The 15918-nt window shown below is 38.4% G+C and overlaps 1 protein-coding gene across 18 annotated transcripts in view; it reads left to right on the top strand.

Annotated features, from left to right (window-relative positions):
• Positions 1-15918, top strand: part of Dlg2 (discs large MAGUK scaffold protein 2) — a 1341778-nt gene that overhangs the window by 1299641 nt on the left and 26219 nt on the right. For 10 of the 18 annotated variants that reach the window (XM_051192230.1, XM_051192231.1, XM_051192225.1 and 7 more), the window contains one exon: positions 15262-15361. The exons of the other annotated variants lie outside the window; for them this stretch is intronic. In XM_051192230.1, the coding sequence (XP_051048187.1) occupies positions 15262-15361 (100 nt within the window). The remainder of the gene's footprint in view (positions 1-15261; positions 15362-15918) is intronic. 18 annotated transcript variants of the gene reach the window in all.

Consider the following 15918-nt stretch of genomic DNA (forward strand, 5'->3'; position numbering starts at 1 on the left):
ATAAAAGTGCATCAAGACTTAGGGTTGTGATTTATCCTGTGCCATGTTCTTGAAGTTCCTCTAGCAGAGAAAAAGGTAGAAATAACTATTCTGTTCACCAAGGGCAATTAATGTCAATGGAAAGCCATGGGTAGCATCCCCTTTGTTAGCCATGAGAATTATGTATTTTCCACCATTGACAGAGCTGGGAACTTAGGAAGGCAGTCAGTGGTTGCTGTCCACCTCACCACAAGCTTTGCGATGTGTGAGCCACAGCCCTCTGGAAGGAAGAGAAGCAATGGGTACCACCTGCCTTTGATGCTTTCACAATTTCATGAGTATTTTGTAAAGATGTTTTTCTCCTATTCTTTGAAACTGATAGTTGAGATTTTGGCTTGTTTGTTTGTTTGTTTGTTTTTGTTGTTGCTTTGTTTTGATGGTTGGATGTGAATGTTTTAACTTCATTCACACATCAATTGCATTCAGCCTGTGAGGAAATATACGTGAAGTACTTAGCACACATGCCTGGAGAACAGTACCAATAAACAATACGACCGTTCTCTTCTTATTCTCAAGTCCCAGATCAAGGAATGAAGGGTCCGCACACTAATAGAAACAACTTCATTTGGATGAATGAAGAAAATGTGGTGCATAGATACTGTGAAGTGTGAACTATTCCTCTTTAGAACTGCCTTGTTCTCAGTTGCCACAAAGAATTAACACTTTAATGAATGTGGAACATTAGTTCAATGTGTGCAACAAACCCAGTCACTCTTCATTCATTACCTCCCAACTGGTAAGCCTGCAGTAGACAGAAGTGAGAATAAGCTCAAGTGCAATTAGGAAAATATACAGAGGTATGATTGCTACTCACTGAGCTAATTACTTTGTTAAAGGAAAGTGTTCCCCATCCCCCAGTGTCCCCAAAATCTAAGTGAACTATTTTCCTCTTCTCAGTACTCAGTAATAGGCAAGGTCCATGTTTGGCAGTCAAAGAATTCCACCCTAATTAGTGTTCCTGAAATGTAATAAGAATACAACTGATGTTTATCAAAGATGACTTATAAGGCAAGCATTTTGGTACGAATATGGATTTTTCTCATTAAATTCTCATAATAAATCCATGAGGCTTAGACTACATCAAGGCCTCTTAATGAAACCCATTTTCTAGACAGCTCCTCTCCCTTCAGTGTTAACTGTATCATGTGATTATGTCAGCCAAACACATAAAAATTTCAGTGCAAATACCAAAGTGCTTATAGCTCTTACCTATAAATTTGAAATCAATTGTATGCCATAACAAAAATCAAATTTTTTGTGACTCATGACATTTAGAAGACTCGGTTTTCTTCCTATATCTTTGTTTGGGTTGCTGTGTCGAAGTGACTTTGGCACCGAACCCTTGAGTGGTAGGGAAGGTTTAGTTCTCTCATACATGGTTCTCTAAGGGGAATGTATACTTAATATATGGTATACTTAACATATACTTTTGTCACTGCAAGGTCGCTGCTGGGTCTCCTGGTCATTTACAAAGCTCCTAGGACAGAGCCTGGCAGGCTGAAGTCAATGAAGGAATTTAGAAACCTAGTCATCAGACTCTCTGGCTGCTTGCTCTGTGTGTGGCTAAGTCCCTAAAGTCACCTTTGATGTTCTCCTTGCTTCACTGTGCAATGCTCATCTGTGTTCTCTAAGCTCCATCAGCACTTCGTGGCAGCCCCACCCACACTGACCTTCCTATTTTAAATCTTCAGAGGGTGGAGAAGTCCCAGAAATAAGCTCTCACCCATTTACCTTTAATCTTTCTCGCTCCTGTTACTTAGAGCTTCATGTCACATCACAGTAAGTAGACAGTTGTGCCCAGACTTTTAGAATAGATTGTGCAACTATTCTGTCAGTTGAAGAATTCTTCTCCAAGACTTAAACTCCAAATACTCCAACTTACTGATGAGAGTTTCTGAACTCTGTGTGTGATTCTGTAGAAAAACAAGTAAATCTGTACCATGTCATTTGTAACTGATGGCATCTTCAGACTCTCCCACCATCCCTCTGTGTTCTATTCCCTGTGCATAGCTTCTTATCATTCCTCCTTCACTTGGGATGGAGGAAAGATGGAGGTCAAGAGGGGTACCCTTTGCATACCATCATTAGCAGACCATTCTTTCAGACACAGGTCTAACAAGTTCTGTATGTGACCATCTCCCAGTTACTCATTAACTCTCACCTGAAACATGCTTCTGAGTCTTTCCCAGCCTCTATTTTTGCCCTTACTATCTTTTGTATTATTCTTCATCCAAGAACTATTTAAACACTTTTCACTTTGTGTTCTCAATATCTACTGTAGCAGTCTTTACTTGGTGTATATTAATGAAAAAAGTAGTACATCTAGCTGTGACATATTTATACATGCATATGTGCTCCAATCATATGCACCCCCCCTTGCAATGACATTACCCTCTCTTGTCTTCCTCCACCTCCTTCCTTCCACATCCTTAAAAATCTCCCTTTTAATGCCCATGTCCTTTATTTGTTCTAAATTCAACATATGAAAGAAAACAGCTCCATCCCATTCAGCAATAGTTAGCTGATTGAAGGGTAAGTTTTTATATCCTTTCTTCCCTTCATTTACTAGTTTCCACTATTCACTACCTCCAGTTGAAAGCCTGACTATGGTAGCTGGCAAATCAATGGAACAGTTACCATTCATTTAGTGCATATAATGGCAGAGCCCTGCATGCACAACTACACCTACCACTGTAGCAATCAAAGGAGATATGAGTACCCCACAACTCTAGAACCTTCAAGTAATGGGTATTTCTGTGTGACTGTGTTATTTTGCTTAGCATGATGCCATCCAGTTCCATCCACTCTCCTTCAAGGAGTAAGATTTCATTCTTTTCATTCTTTACTATTGCTGACTAAAACTCCACAGTATCTATGCACCACATTTTCTTCATTCATGCAAATAAAGTTGTTTCTATTAGTATGTGAGTTGTGAGTCCTTAATTCCTTGGTCTGAGACTTGAGAATAAGAAGAGAACTGTTGTGTTGTTAACTGGTACTATTTCCCAGGCACATGTGCTAAGTACTTAACATATTTCCTCAGAGACTGAATGCGATTGATGTGTGAATACTGTATCCAAACAAGGTACAAACCTCTCTTTCCAAGCAGAAATAGCATTTGAGCAAAATTACAGTGTATTGTCCCTGGATTTAAAGTGACATTTGATTTACAGTGACAAACTCAAATAAGAACAAGCATGTCAGGCTGTGAGGCAAGCATGAACAGGACTGGTGTGCGTTCTCAGGAGGCAATGTAGAGCTGCCAAGGGTGTTTTATTTTCTTGACATGTATGTACATGTTTTCCTTGCTTTTCCCCCCTACCATCTAGAAATGATAGAGCAGCCCGAATCAGTTCTTTTATCTTCAAAGTTGAGCAAGCAGTATTTGATTTTTCTGAATTTAAGAAAGACATAGAGTGCTGAGAAGCCCTTAAGACTACTCAGATGATCCCCTTTGTGAATATGATCCACCCCTCCTGACAGACATAAGAAAATGCAATCCACTTGAAGGTAGAATATGATAGGTATAGATATGAAGGTAGAATATGATGCACCTAAAAGGAAATGTTCAGATGAAAGACATGGTATGAACTCCATCAAAGAGCCTAAGGCAAAAACCAATACTGTGTTCTCCTCCCAGCTCTTAGCTCACCTGCCACTGAACTGAGTCCTTAGTGGGAGTCCTAATCCCTGTGACTCATTCTATCTCCCTACAGAGCTATTGGCTAAAAGCCAGAAGTCTCAGCTGCAGGATGAATCTGCCTCTATCTGTAAATTCCCCTCCCTTTCACTCAAGCAGGAAACAAGAATTATTCAAACGAGAATTATTCAATCAGACTCTGCATTACAAACGGCACTTTAATTATTGTGCTTGGCTTATTGGATTCTCTCCAGTCACTCCTGGGTCCCCAGTGCTCTGATCTGGAGGTGAAATCAAATGGTGAAAGATGAAAAGCAGCTGTCAGCTTCTGAAAAAGAGGCATCATCCCCCCAGAGTGTGTCTCCCTCCCTGACATTCAGGAAGAAAGGGGAGGTGGGAAGAAATATCTTCACATTGAGGATTTTCGATGCTATGAAAGAGGTCATCTCAATATTTTCTGTAGATGAGGAGGAAGCAAAAGCTGGGAAGAGGAGGTGACTTTCATAAGCTCTTATAGTCAGGATGGCCACAGCCCAAACCAGGGACAGGCATCTTTCCTTGAAGCAGGCACAGCATTTATTACCTGAATATTTATTTGCTTGTTATCTACTGATAGACCAATGGTTCTCAACCTGTGGATTGCAACCCCTTTGGGTTTGAGTGACTTTTTCACCAGAGTTAACCTAGTCCATCACAAAGCACAGATTAGCAAAATTACAGTTTTGAAGTAGCAATGAAATCATTTTATGGTTGTGGGTCATCACAACATGAGAACTATACTAAAGGGTCACAGCATTAGAGAGGATGAGAACCACTGAGCTAGCTGATAAACCTCAGGCAAAGAACTCTCTCTGCCTTGGTTCCTGCTGTGTCCCAGCACCTCTGCTTGTGAGAGCTGAGGAAGTGACCAACAAATGGAAGAAATAAGCCAAAGCTACACGTGATCCACACTCCTGTCCCATGGACACTGCACACATAAATACACATTTAAAAGAGAATTTATTTATTTTTCCTTAAGTGTTTCATTAGCTGATTCTCAGACTCCAGATCATGGGAATCAGTGAACCCCCTTAATTGTCCAGGCATTTGGAGAATACTAAAATAAAAGGGAATTGTTTTAATTTGACTTGGAATGTAGTTTCAGAATTTGAGAATGATAAATTCTGTTACCTCCTGTGGCCAACTGGACACTGACAGCCATTGAAGGCTTAGCCTTTTAGACCTGAACCAGAAGCTTCAAGTTATAACAACTAGCAGTGGAGTACAAAAGACAAATGTAAATAATTTAGCACAGAAACCAAGAATTAGCAGTATGGTTAAGAGCACCTAAGTTGAATTCCCAGCACCCACACTGAGTGTCTCACAGCCACTTATAACTTCAGTTCCAAGGGATTCTACACTTATTCTGGTCTGTGTGGGTACCTACACATGTGGGCATATACCCATATATAGGTAAATACACACAAACACACATAACAGTATGACCATCCACTGTGAGTCCTGTTTTCAAATCTAACATAGGAATTTAAAAAATAATCCCAATGTTTTCCATTGATGAGAATCTCTTGAAATTTTGAGTTTTTGTTTCATTTGTTTTCAGATCCTATGGGTTGCTACATAAGTCATATTATAAAATGTTGGATCATTATAGAATTATCAAGCAACCAATTGGAGTCACAGAAATTGGCAATTTCCTCTGGGAAGTGATCTACAAATTTCCCAAGCAAATCATACATTGTCAGGTTACTTCCCTAGTTTTATTATTAGATCCAATTATGAATATTTAAATAAAGACAAAACCATCAAAGACTCAGGGGAAGGCCTGGCATATTTTGAAGAATAATGAATTATAAGTATATTAGTAATTCATTATAATTTGTTTATAAACAAAATGAATGAATGACCACATACTGACAGCTGTACAGAAGTTCTGTCAGCTCCAGCAAGCTTGAGAAAATTCACTTCTAGTTCCCCCTCACATTATGCCTACAATCACAATCGTCCTTCAGGTGCCACTACTGTGTTTCTTCACACTGGGTTCCCACTGCCTGGAACCTCAGTTAGCTTAGGCTGGTTGCAGTGAGCCCCAGGATTCTGCCTCTCTACAGTTCCTCAACACTGAGAATATAAACATGTGCCACCATACCCAGCTTTTTTGCACACACACAAACATTTACACACACACACCAATCAGGATTCAAGGGGTCCAACTCTGGTCCTTGTGATTGCAAGGCAAACATTTTGTAGACCAAGCCATCTCCCGAGGTTGCAGAAGAGTGTTTTTGAGCAAACTGTTCTTTTAATTGGGAAAGACAATGAACTTGACAGAGAAAGTTGAAAAGGATAAATTAAATGGTACATTTTATTGAATTTATGAATGCTATTACATTCTTTATAACTTTTCCAAAATCAAATCATAGAGCTTAAAATGCAGCACATATAAACAAATAGGCAGGCCATCTCATTTTTTTAAAGAGTAATAAAGGGAATCTAATAATAAATCAGATCACTGAGCATAAAATTACAAGATAAAATACATGAGGAAAGCAAAAATAGGACATGCTCACTGAAGAGAAATGCAGCAAACAGAAAGACCATAGGGTGTTTCTCACTTCTCTATCGCTGTCATTTTTCTATCAAGACTCTCCACCATGTTGTTTTGCTTTGCCTTTCCCAAAATCTTTCCCCATGATTCTGAGGGGAATCACCCCTCGACACCACAGTTTGTGTTTGTTCAATAAAACCTGGATGTCTATAAAACCTATCGATGTCTACCATGCTCTGGATCTAAAAAACATGGAAATAAAAGTGCTGTGGAACCTGCTTTTAATCATTTCCAGAGGCAGGCTGTGCTGGATTCAGCACTCTTGGAAGCAATTTTCCTTTCCCATCACTCGTTCTGTGTATTCCTGCCTAGACTGGAGAGTTTCCATTGAGAAATCTGCTGCCAGTCTAATAGGAATAGCTTGATACTTGTGTGTGTGTGTGTGTGTGTGTGTGTGTGTGTGTGCGCGCGCGCGCGCGCACGTGCATTGTCCTTACATCTCACTATAGAGAGAATTCAGGGCCACATGCATGATAGGCAAACTCTGTACCATTAAGCTACATCTCTGGCCCTCTTCCTTGCACTTTGAAGGTTCAGTGACTGTAAGATGATGTAGAAATGATCTTCTCTGGACATCGCTATTTAGGATCATAGTCATTCTGCCGTACATGGATATCTGTATCTTCTCCAAGATTTCTGAACTTCCCACCTTCCTGTTATTTATTTCTTATACCTTCAATTACATTTTTTCCTTGAGAATTCCAAAAGCATAGGTATTCATTCATTTGATGTGATCCCAAAGGTCCTATCTTTTGTGTGACTAGAATATTCCCAAAGACCTGTTTGTGTGTAGTTTTTCTTCCATTTTATCTAGTCTGTTCTTTAGTCTCTCAACTACATTTTTACTTTGGCTTATTTTGGTTCTTTCATAAACAACTTTCTATGGCTCTGCTGAACTCTTCATTTATGTCACACATCATCTTTCTAATTCCATTCAATTACTTATATGTAGTGTCTTAGATCTAAGATTTTTACAATCCTCTTTTACAATTCTGTTTATCAGTGATGTTGGAGAGATGTCTCAGTTGCTGAGAGTCCTTATTGTTCTTCCAGAGGCTCAGTTCACTGAGAAGCTCACAACTGCCTATAACTCTAGCTTCAAAGTCTCCAATGTCCTCGTCTGGCCTCTGTAGGCACCTATACATGTGACATATACTTACATAGAGAAACACGTAAGTTTTAAAAATAGATCTTTAAAAGTATTTAGGCTATTGTGGTGACACACAAGCTCATAAGATATTTTAAATAATTGGAAGCAGGAGGATCACATGTTCACGACCAGTCTGAACTACATATTTCAAATATTTGAAAAAAAAAAAAAAAGAAAGTCAAGTGGTGATGTCACATACCTTTAATCCCAGGACTTGGGAGGCAGAGGCAAGAGGATCTCTGTGAATTTGAGACCCAGTCTGGTCTACAGAGCTAGTTCCAGGGTAACCAGGGCCACAGAGAAACCCTGTCTCCAAAAAAAAAAAAAAAAAAAAAAAAAAAAAAAAAAAAGATTAATTTAATTAGCATAAATTTATTGCATAATGCTATGAGTTTTACTGTGGCCTTTTCATCCTTTTTAAAGTCTAGTGCTGCTAGCCATGCATGCAGTCATGTGGAGTTCAGAGCTAAACACAGATATTCATGTGTTTTCTAACATAACTCACACTAGATCAGCATTCAATGACTGGAGATAAAGGAACACTATAATTACCATCACCTGTTTCATGAGGTTAACACCTTCCATCTCCCACAGTGCGGCCATATATTCTTTTGTATGTATCTTAGGTCATCAAAAACAAACAAACTAACCCTACTGTTTTAGAATCAATAGTGAGCTCAAAGCCCAGGGAGGTAAAAATTGTGATGTTACAATGTTTTTACTGTTGTTTTATTTGTAGAATATGAAAAGAAATTGATTAAGAAGTTTGAGGGTGTGATGAGACAGTAGACAGGCAAGTGTATATGAATCAGGAGGCCATTGAAGAAATGCAGCTGGAGTTAAATTTGGATATAATCTGGCACGATAGATGACTTACAGAGCATGTGTACAAGGAATAAGAGGGGTGAGAGAGGAAAAAGATCAAGAACTGAGCCTATGCCTCTTCCAAATTTTAGAGAATGGAAGGGTAAGAAAGGTCTAGTAAAAGAGACTACGCATAAATGGCTTCATTGGGAAGAAGGCAATGAAAATAGGATGAAAGGATGTGTATCACAAATCTGGTATTTCAGGGAAGGAAATGGAATGAGTCATGTCTAGTAGGTAGATTTAAATTTAAAAAATAAAAAGGTAAACTGACACCTAAGAACAATGCTGAACTGGACTTCTGGAGTTCATTGATGACTCTAAGTAAAACAGTGTAGATCACTAGATTTTTGTTTGTTTTCTGTAACAGACCAGATATCAATATTTTAAAATTTATCTTGGCCCCTATAGAGTTAATTAACAGATTGTCCACCAATAAAAACTCCACTTTATAGAATCACATAGTGGGTTAGATTAGCCCACAGGACATAGGTGTCTAATATAGGGAATAATCATAAAATGTAACATATAATCAGAGAATTTTACTATAAGGACTGAGGTAGTTTGATAGGAATATAGAATGATGGAGAACAGTTTCGCATTTCTTTGGGAAGAATTGATGTGATATCCCACATGTAGATGACTTGGGCCTCAGAATATAGATATCCTTCCTATTTACTATGTACCAGAATAGCTGTAAAGTCCAGTATATGCTTCAGCTAGCCCTTTGCTATACTATTCTGGGCTTGCTCTCTAGACTTCTGCCCCAAGCAATGCGTTTTTATTAGCAAAATTATACTAGACCCAGAAATAATGTAAGCAGAAAACAGAAGTAGAGGACTCATTTAGGATGCTATCTTTCACAGCTATTTTTATAATGATAGATCCTGTAATTTTGATTCTTAAGCAAAGAATGCTAGGAATGTCATCCTTTCAGGTCAGAGAGTATCAGCTGGCACATTTTTATGAATAATGAACCCTGTTTGCTGCCTCCACCAGGTCCCAGCATTCATAGGAGACTGGTTTTCATTCTTCCTTTCGCTATACACACACACCAGTGAACTAGTAATGTCTATTTTGGGGGGTGCTATTTTAAATACTTTATGATTTATCTTTTTAAAACCACCATATAAAAAAGTTTAAACATTACAAAAGCGGAAAGAATTATAGATCCCTTATACTCAAAAATATATACCCATCTACAATCTCCTGAACTATGTTGGGAGAAAGTTGCAGATATGCATTGTCTATCTTCCTGATCCAGGACCACACACTTGTTTCAATTGTTCTGCTTCTGGAACAACTGATTGGCATTTTATGTTATCATGACATTGACATCCTAAGAGGATCTACTTTAGTAGATCAGTGTGAATGGTTGCCTTGGGAGCAGGAATACTTCATGACTTTGTATACTTTCCAGTACTCACACCCAGGAAACACATCATGCCAGGATGTCTGTCCCACAATTGATTTTGCCAGATTGCTCCCCTATACACCTATTACTTGGTATTAATCAAATATGTGAAAAAATGACTATCCTGTTTTCTCTCAGACTTGTAAAAACTGATGACTCTTGAATGAATTTTCTCTTATGGTGGTAGTTAAAGAATAGTGATTCCTGACTTTATCATTCTGTCTCTGTGGATTCTTCTATAAAGAAAAGTTTTTTTCATTTACCCTGCTTAGTTATATGTCTGTTTATAGTCTCAGTGACATCACAAAATTCATTGTGTCCATTGTTCATATTATGTGGGGTTCACTCTGATATCCTTTGCACACATCACAGTTAATGGAGGTTTTGTTCAAATATTGTTCCCAGTCAAACATCATTAAGTCCCAGTTTGCAGAGTGGATGCTATATATGGTTTGGTTACAAGGCTATCATCACATCCATGGCTTCCTTCAGAGAAGAGATTAAAATTTTTAAATAGTCCTCCTTTCCTTTGAACGTGACAATTCTTGTTCCCAGCATGCCTGCATTTGTTCAGTCCTACAATGAATACCAAATAGTTTCGATATTGTTACACTTGTATCACAATAAAGCCTACCAAGAAAATGGTTATGTTCCACTCACATATTTTGAGGTAATTCGGGGCATCAAACCATTCTCTAATTCAGTATGGCATGGCCATGTGCCATTGTCACACATAAAAATTACTGGGTGAACAGACACCTTTAGGGAGTCTACTCTCTCTTTCCACCTTTACATGGGACCTGGTGGTCACAGTCAGGTAGTCAGGTGTGTGTCATTTTGTGGCAAGTGCCCTTACCATTAGCCAATCTAACCACAGTCCCTCCTCCTCTGGATTTATATTGCACCATAACTGGTTTTGTTGTTATTTTGTGTTGTCATTTGTTTGAACCAGAATGCAAATGAAGTCTATGTGGTAATCTGTTGATGTGGCTTGTCAGCTAATTTGCAGCTATTTTGTTTGTGCTGGTTGGTTGATAAATATAAAAAGCCAGGTGATTTGTTTTACAGAGTTTTCCAAACTTCAAATTTTAATTGTTGTATCTTTATAAAGAAATCAAAAGACCATGAAAAATCAAATTATATTTGTTAGCTGATCATGGAATCTATAGGTTCAGATGTACTCAGGTTCATTTGGAGCTCTCTTTCAGCAGACCATACCAAGGCTCCTCTGTAGTGATGTCTGTTCTCCTGTCAGGAGGCTCAAGATTTCTGAATGGGTACTTTTATATGCTCCCAATTCTTGATCTGCAATCCAACCCTTTATCTTTGATTTAACTCTCCTTGGTCACATTATTACTTGTTCTTTAACATATTTTGTTTTACAATTCTATTCCTGCAAGAAAATGAGCTTTCTCTATTATACAAAGTGATACCTAAACATTCCAGGTGAACACATCTATAAGGAAACAAACATTTTTTTATTTATTTATTCTTCTCCCATACATTATATCTTGACAACAGCTTCCCCTCCCTCCACTCTTCCCAGTGTCCCCCAACTTCCCTCTCTCCTGGATCCACTGCTCCCTTGGAAACAAATATTTATAAAAATTAAGAGCCACTGGAAAAACATATTTGAGATTCCATCAAAGAGCCATTATCTGCAAAGGTGACCGTTATGAAGCTATAGAAATTGAATAATTAGCAGATGGAAAAAAAAAGCCTCTAGTTCTTGAGTTTTCTGGATATGAAGGGTAAACACATGCCATTTGTCTTTAAAAACATGGAATTTAAGTGAGAGAAGATGGAATTTGAGCTTTTTGTTTTATTCCTTATGAATAATGCATTTTATCGTGTGCCAAATTACCAAAGCATTCCATGGTGAGGTCAATCCAGGAAGTTTCATACTGTTTGACTGTCCATCAGGATTTCTAAGTCACACTGATGAGATGCTGACATGAATGTTGTAATGTCTGTCACATCATGAAAGGTATTCACTTAACTGAGACAGGATAAAATCAGATCAACAGAAACATGTAGATTTCTACATGCATATGTATGATAAACTACACGAATTAAAGAGAATCCAATTAAAGACATAACATATTTACACAAAGTTGAATGAGAAACCAGATATGATTGTTTCCTTTCAACCCATGATATGGAGTTGTGGAAGGATTCCTTTTTAAATGACTTTCTTGAGATATTAGTTACATGACCTTAAAGTACACAACTCCGTGTTCCCTGGTACATTCATGGGATATGTAACCATCACCACAATCTCATCTCTATCTACCCTAAATTAAGTTTATACCCACCAACTGTCACTTCCTACCCTCCATTCCTCATTACCTACACTGTATCCTACACTGTATGCAGCCAATTATTCACTTCTCTAATGCCTTTTATTTTTTTACAATATCTGTCATAAGAACAAGAATGGCTTGGAGCCCTCCACTGCATGAATTGCTACCTAAGAAAGAAAGATGTAGCAAAATAACCAAAAGAGATTCCAATAACATGTTGTAGCCTAAGTAATCACTGGGCATTACTGTCCAGGATTGGCAGAATATATTTGAAGAGGTATGGATATATTTGAAGAGGTATGGCTTTCAGAACTTTACCCACAGAGAATAAATAGCATTTTCAGCCAGTTCAATTCCTGACATCACAGCTCACCATTTGAGCAACTCTGAATACATACAGTAACAGTGATGAGGCAGGCTTCATAAAGTTTCCCTGTAGAACATGCATGCGAGCCTTAGAACTAAACTTGGTAATCCAGTGCTCAATAAAATTCTTTCCTATGCCAACTTACCACATGCCACATCTGATTGGTGTTTTCAAAATCTCTATTCAAAGACATTTTCTCCTTGAAGGCAATCCATGGTGATTGAAGATGCTGAAATGCAGGCAAAATAGCACTGACCAAACACAATTAAGATTAGAGCTATAGAATGTGCAGGTGATCTGGCTGCAACATCTGTCACACCATTGATTTCCAGGGTTAATTCAGCTGATCTGACTGGCTAGGAGGGTGTCCCCTTCCTCCCTCACTGCTCCATGTATGTCCCTCCCGAAGCTGCATGCTCAGTTGAAGAGGACAATCTTCTCCAAATAGAGGAGGACTGGTCTTTAGTGAAGGATATTTGAGTAGCAACACTCCCCTGCTAGAACCTCCAAACAAGCTCTCAAGACTAGAGCTGTAAACAGCCTTTACATTGGGGCCATGTGTTACCTAAATAGCAAAAGTGCTAATTTATTCTGCATACCCACCACTCATGGACCAGAACTTCCTCTTCAGGATTAAAAAGAAAAAGTACAGTGGTAATAAAGCATATATTATGGTACTAGACATGTGTAGCCTCACAAACTACATATAAGTCAAAATATTAACATTAACTAATGTTAATTCAGTAAGACCCTTATATGCAAAACATTGAAATCTGAGTAAACTGAAATGGTGATTTGATTTTGTGTCCATACGTGTAAGAAAGTGTGACCATGAAGGGGTCCAGTGCCTTCCATGTTATGCAGGGAGGAACTGAAGTACATTTGTTCGTAATACTGTTATAAAGTTTACTTCTGGGGTATATCATGTATTTTCTGTCCTTTTAAAAGATGTGCTGTTCAGTATTACTATGTCCGATCAGAGAACTCATGATACACAACATTTTCATAATTGGGAAATGTTAACACATTACATTCCTTGCTTTGAAACATGAAAGAACTAATCAAAGACAACACCTTTTCATTTTCCTTTGACCAGTGAGGCAATGTAAATGATGTGGTTTGCATGCAACACCACTTTGGGGCCCTAGAAACCTCTGCATTATCCATCTGCATATATTTGTGTGTTCACACCCCTGGCTTTCTTCCTCTTGGCATAATTTTGTATTTGCATGAGATTTCATAATTGTTTTGCATGAAAAATCATCTGTAATGTTAAAGAATAGTGTCTAACACCCCCTGTGATATCACATGCCATTAATTCTCACATAATATTTTTCTTTTACTTTCAGTTACTGGAGTTTAAATATGCTTGAAATGTAAAAGTGGCATGACACTGGAGTGATGCAACAACATGTAATTGTAATGTTCCTCTAAGGGAAACACAGGGCACTTCCCAGATATGATAAAACTCTGTTAAACACAGGTGCTGTCTGCAGACCTAAGCTCCAAGAATGTAGCACTCTAATATGAGATATCAAACTTTTCCTGATCTGGCGTAAAATTTAGCTCCATGTTTCCTGAATGAACTTGATAGAGGAGCACAAGTATGCAAAGTAAATGCCTTATTTGCACCAATTATTTTTGTCAAGCTTCTAATTAATATGGGCATAAGGCTAAGTCTCATGAATGGGACAAAATGCTTACCTCTCAATCAACAAGTACTCATTTCCTCCAAACTGTCACTTCTCTGGATCCACAGTTCTTCCTGCCAGTGGCCAATGCTAACCCTGGGTTAGAGTACCCCTTTTCATATTACCATTGGCAATTCAATTTAAAACCTGTGCAAGCAAGTAAGAAACCCTGGACCATGGAGATGTTTTTCTATGAAATTAATAAGACTTGAATGGTCCCATTTCACCAAGAACAACCCATAAAATACTTATTAATAGCCATCATGCAAATAATTGGATTTTCTTTAAAAATCTACAAACAGGCATGTGCTAGGGTAATTGCATTCTAATAACTAAAATATATATGTTATTTTTAATCCAGCTCCATAGATGGCTTCTGCCTTAAAGGTATTCATCCTAATGTTCCACCTCTACCAAAATGTAGATGGGTGACTGTCATTTCTCCCATGCTTGGGGGATTACCAAGTAAATACCACATTAGCAGCTTCTGGGTGAGTACTTGCTGACTGTCACCAATGAAATCTGTGACACTGATATTGGCCTCAACCTCTCTGTGCTTCTCCAGCTAGTCCATAATGAGGATGTGAGGCTAAATTATCTTTTGAATTAAAATGTTACACTATAATTATCATGTGTCATAAATCCACAAGACTTCTTATACAATTTTAATTAAATCCAAGCTGAAATAATTCAACTTCAAGACTGCTAGACAATGAGGCAAAAGAAACCTACTTTTTTACAGTCATATTATGCCAGACAGTAATAAAATGAGAATTGTATAGTACTTCGTGTGGATATTGCCTCGTGTGATCTCAACACCTAAGAAATGTGTTGATTTGTAGATGAAGATTCCAAACTTCAGAGAGATCCAATTACTTGTCAAAAGGTGATTGACAAACTGTAGAACCTGAATAAAGCCTGGATCTTCCACTCTACAACATACCCTCTGTCACCATTTAGCTGCAAGGAGTGTTCTGACTGTAAAACCATTTTCCCAAGGCACCATTGTCAAGAGTTGGCACTCCTTGAGAATAGAGTCTGCCTTTAGAACCCTTCAGCACCTCTGTTGAGTGTCCACTTGCGTCACTACAGCTTTCTGTGCTTTTACAAACTAGTTGTTCTGTCAGCATGAGTGTGACAACAATTAGACGCCCCCTGTTTTTGCCCCATGCCTTTTTTCCTTCACAGTCATTCAATGACAAGCGTAAAAAGAGCTTCATCTTTTCACGAAAATTCCCATTCTACAAGAACAAGGAGCAGAGTGAGCAGGAAACCAGTGATCCTGAACGTAAGTAGATTCTAAAGATAATGTCACATGCAACACAAGAAAAAAAATCTTCACGGGCAACACTCATGACAGGCTGTCCCACTCCATACACCAAGGCAAACAACATGGCAGGCAGGCAGGGCAGGTTTTACTACTGTGACCAGTGTTTGACTGCAGTCTGGATCCTTCCTTTCCTGGGGCTATGTTTTACAGAAAGGGCCTTGACAAAGCTGGGGCTTCAATTCCAACCAGCATTTCTCTGTGACCAGGAACAGGTCAGGTATGATCATGCAACTCCCTAAGGCTTGAGGAAAAAATTCCTTTCTGTTCAGACATATTGGATTACATTGCCACATATATATTTTGTTTTGGATGCCAGCTTATTAGAAGTAATTCAGTGACTTTCATTGAGTATTGGTGCATTGCTTCACTCTTACCCTCCAAGAAGCCATTAAATATATGCTGAGAAGGGAGCTTGTAGTGGTGGATGCAGAATTTGTGATGAAATTTGGAGTGGGGACATTCTTTGACAGTGAAAAAAAAATTACACTCACTGAATCTTTATATTCCCCACAATC

The sequence above is a fragment of the Phodopus roborovskii genome, unplaced genomic scaffold (genome assembly GCF_943737965.1).
Source record: "Phodopus roborovskii unplaced genomic scaffold, PHOROB, whole genome shotgun sequence".
NCBI classification, from domain to species: Eukaryota; Metazoa; Chordata; class Mammalia; order Rodentia; family Cricetidae; genus Phodopus; species Phodopus roborovskii.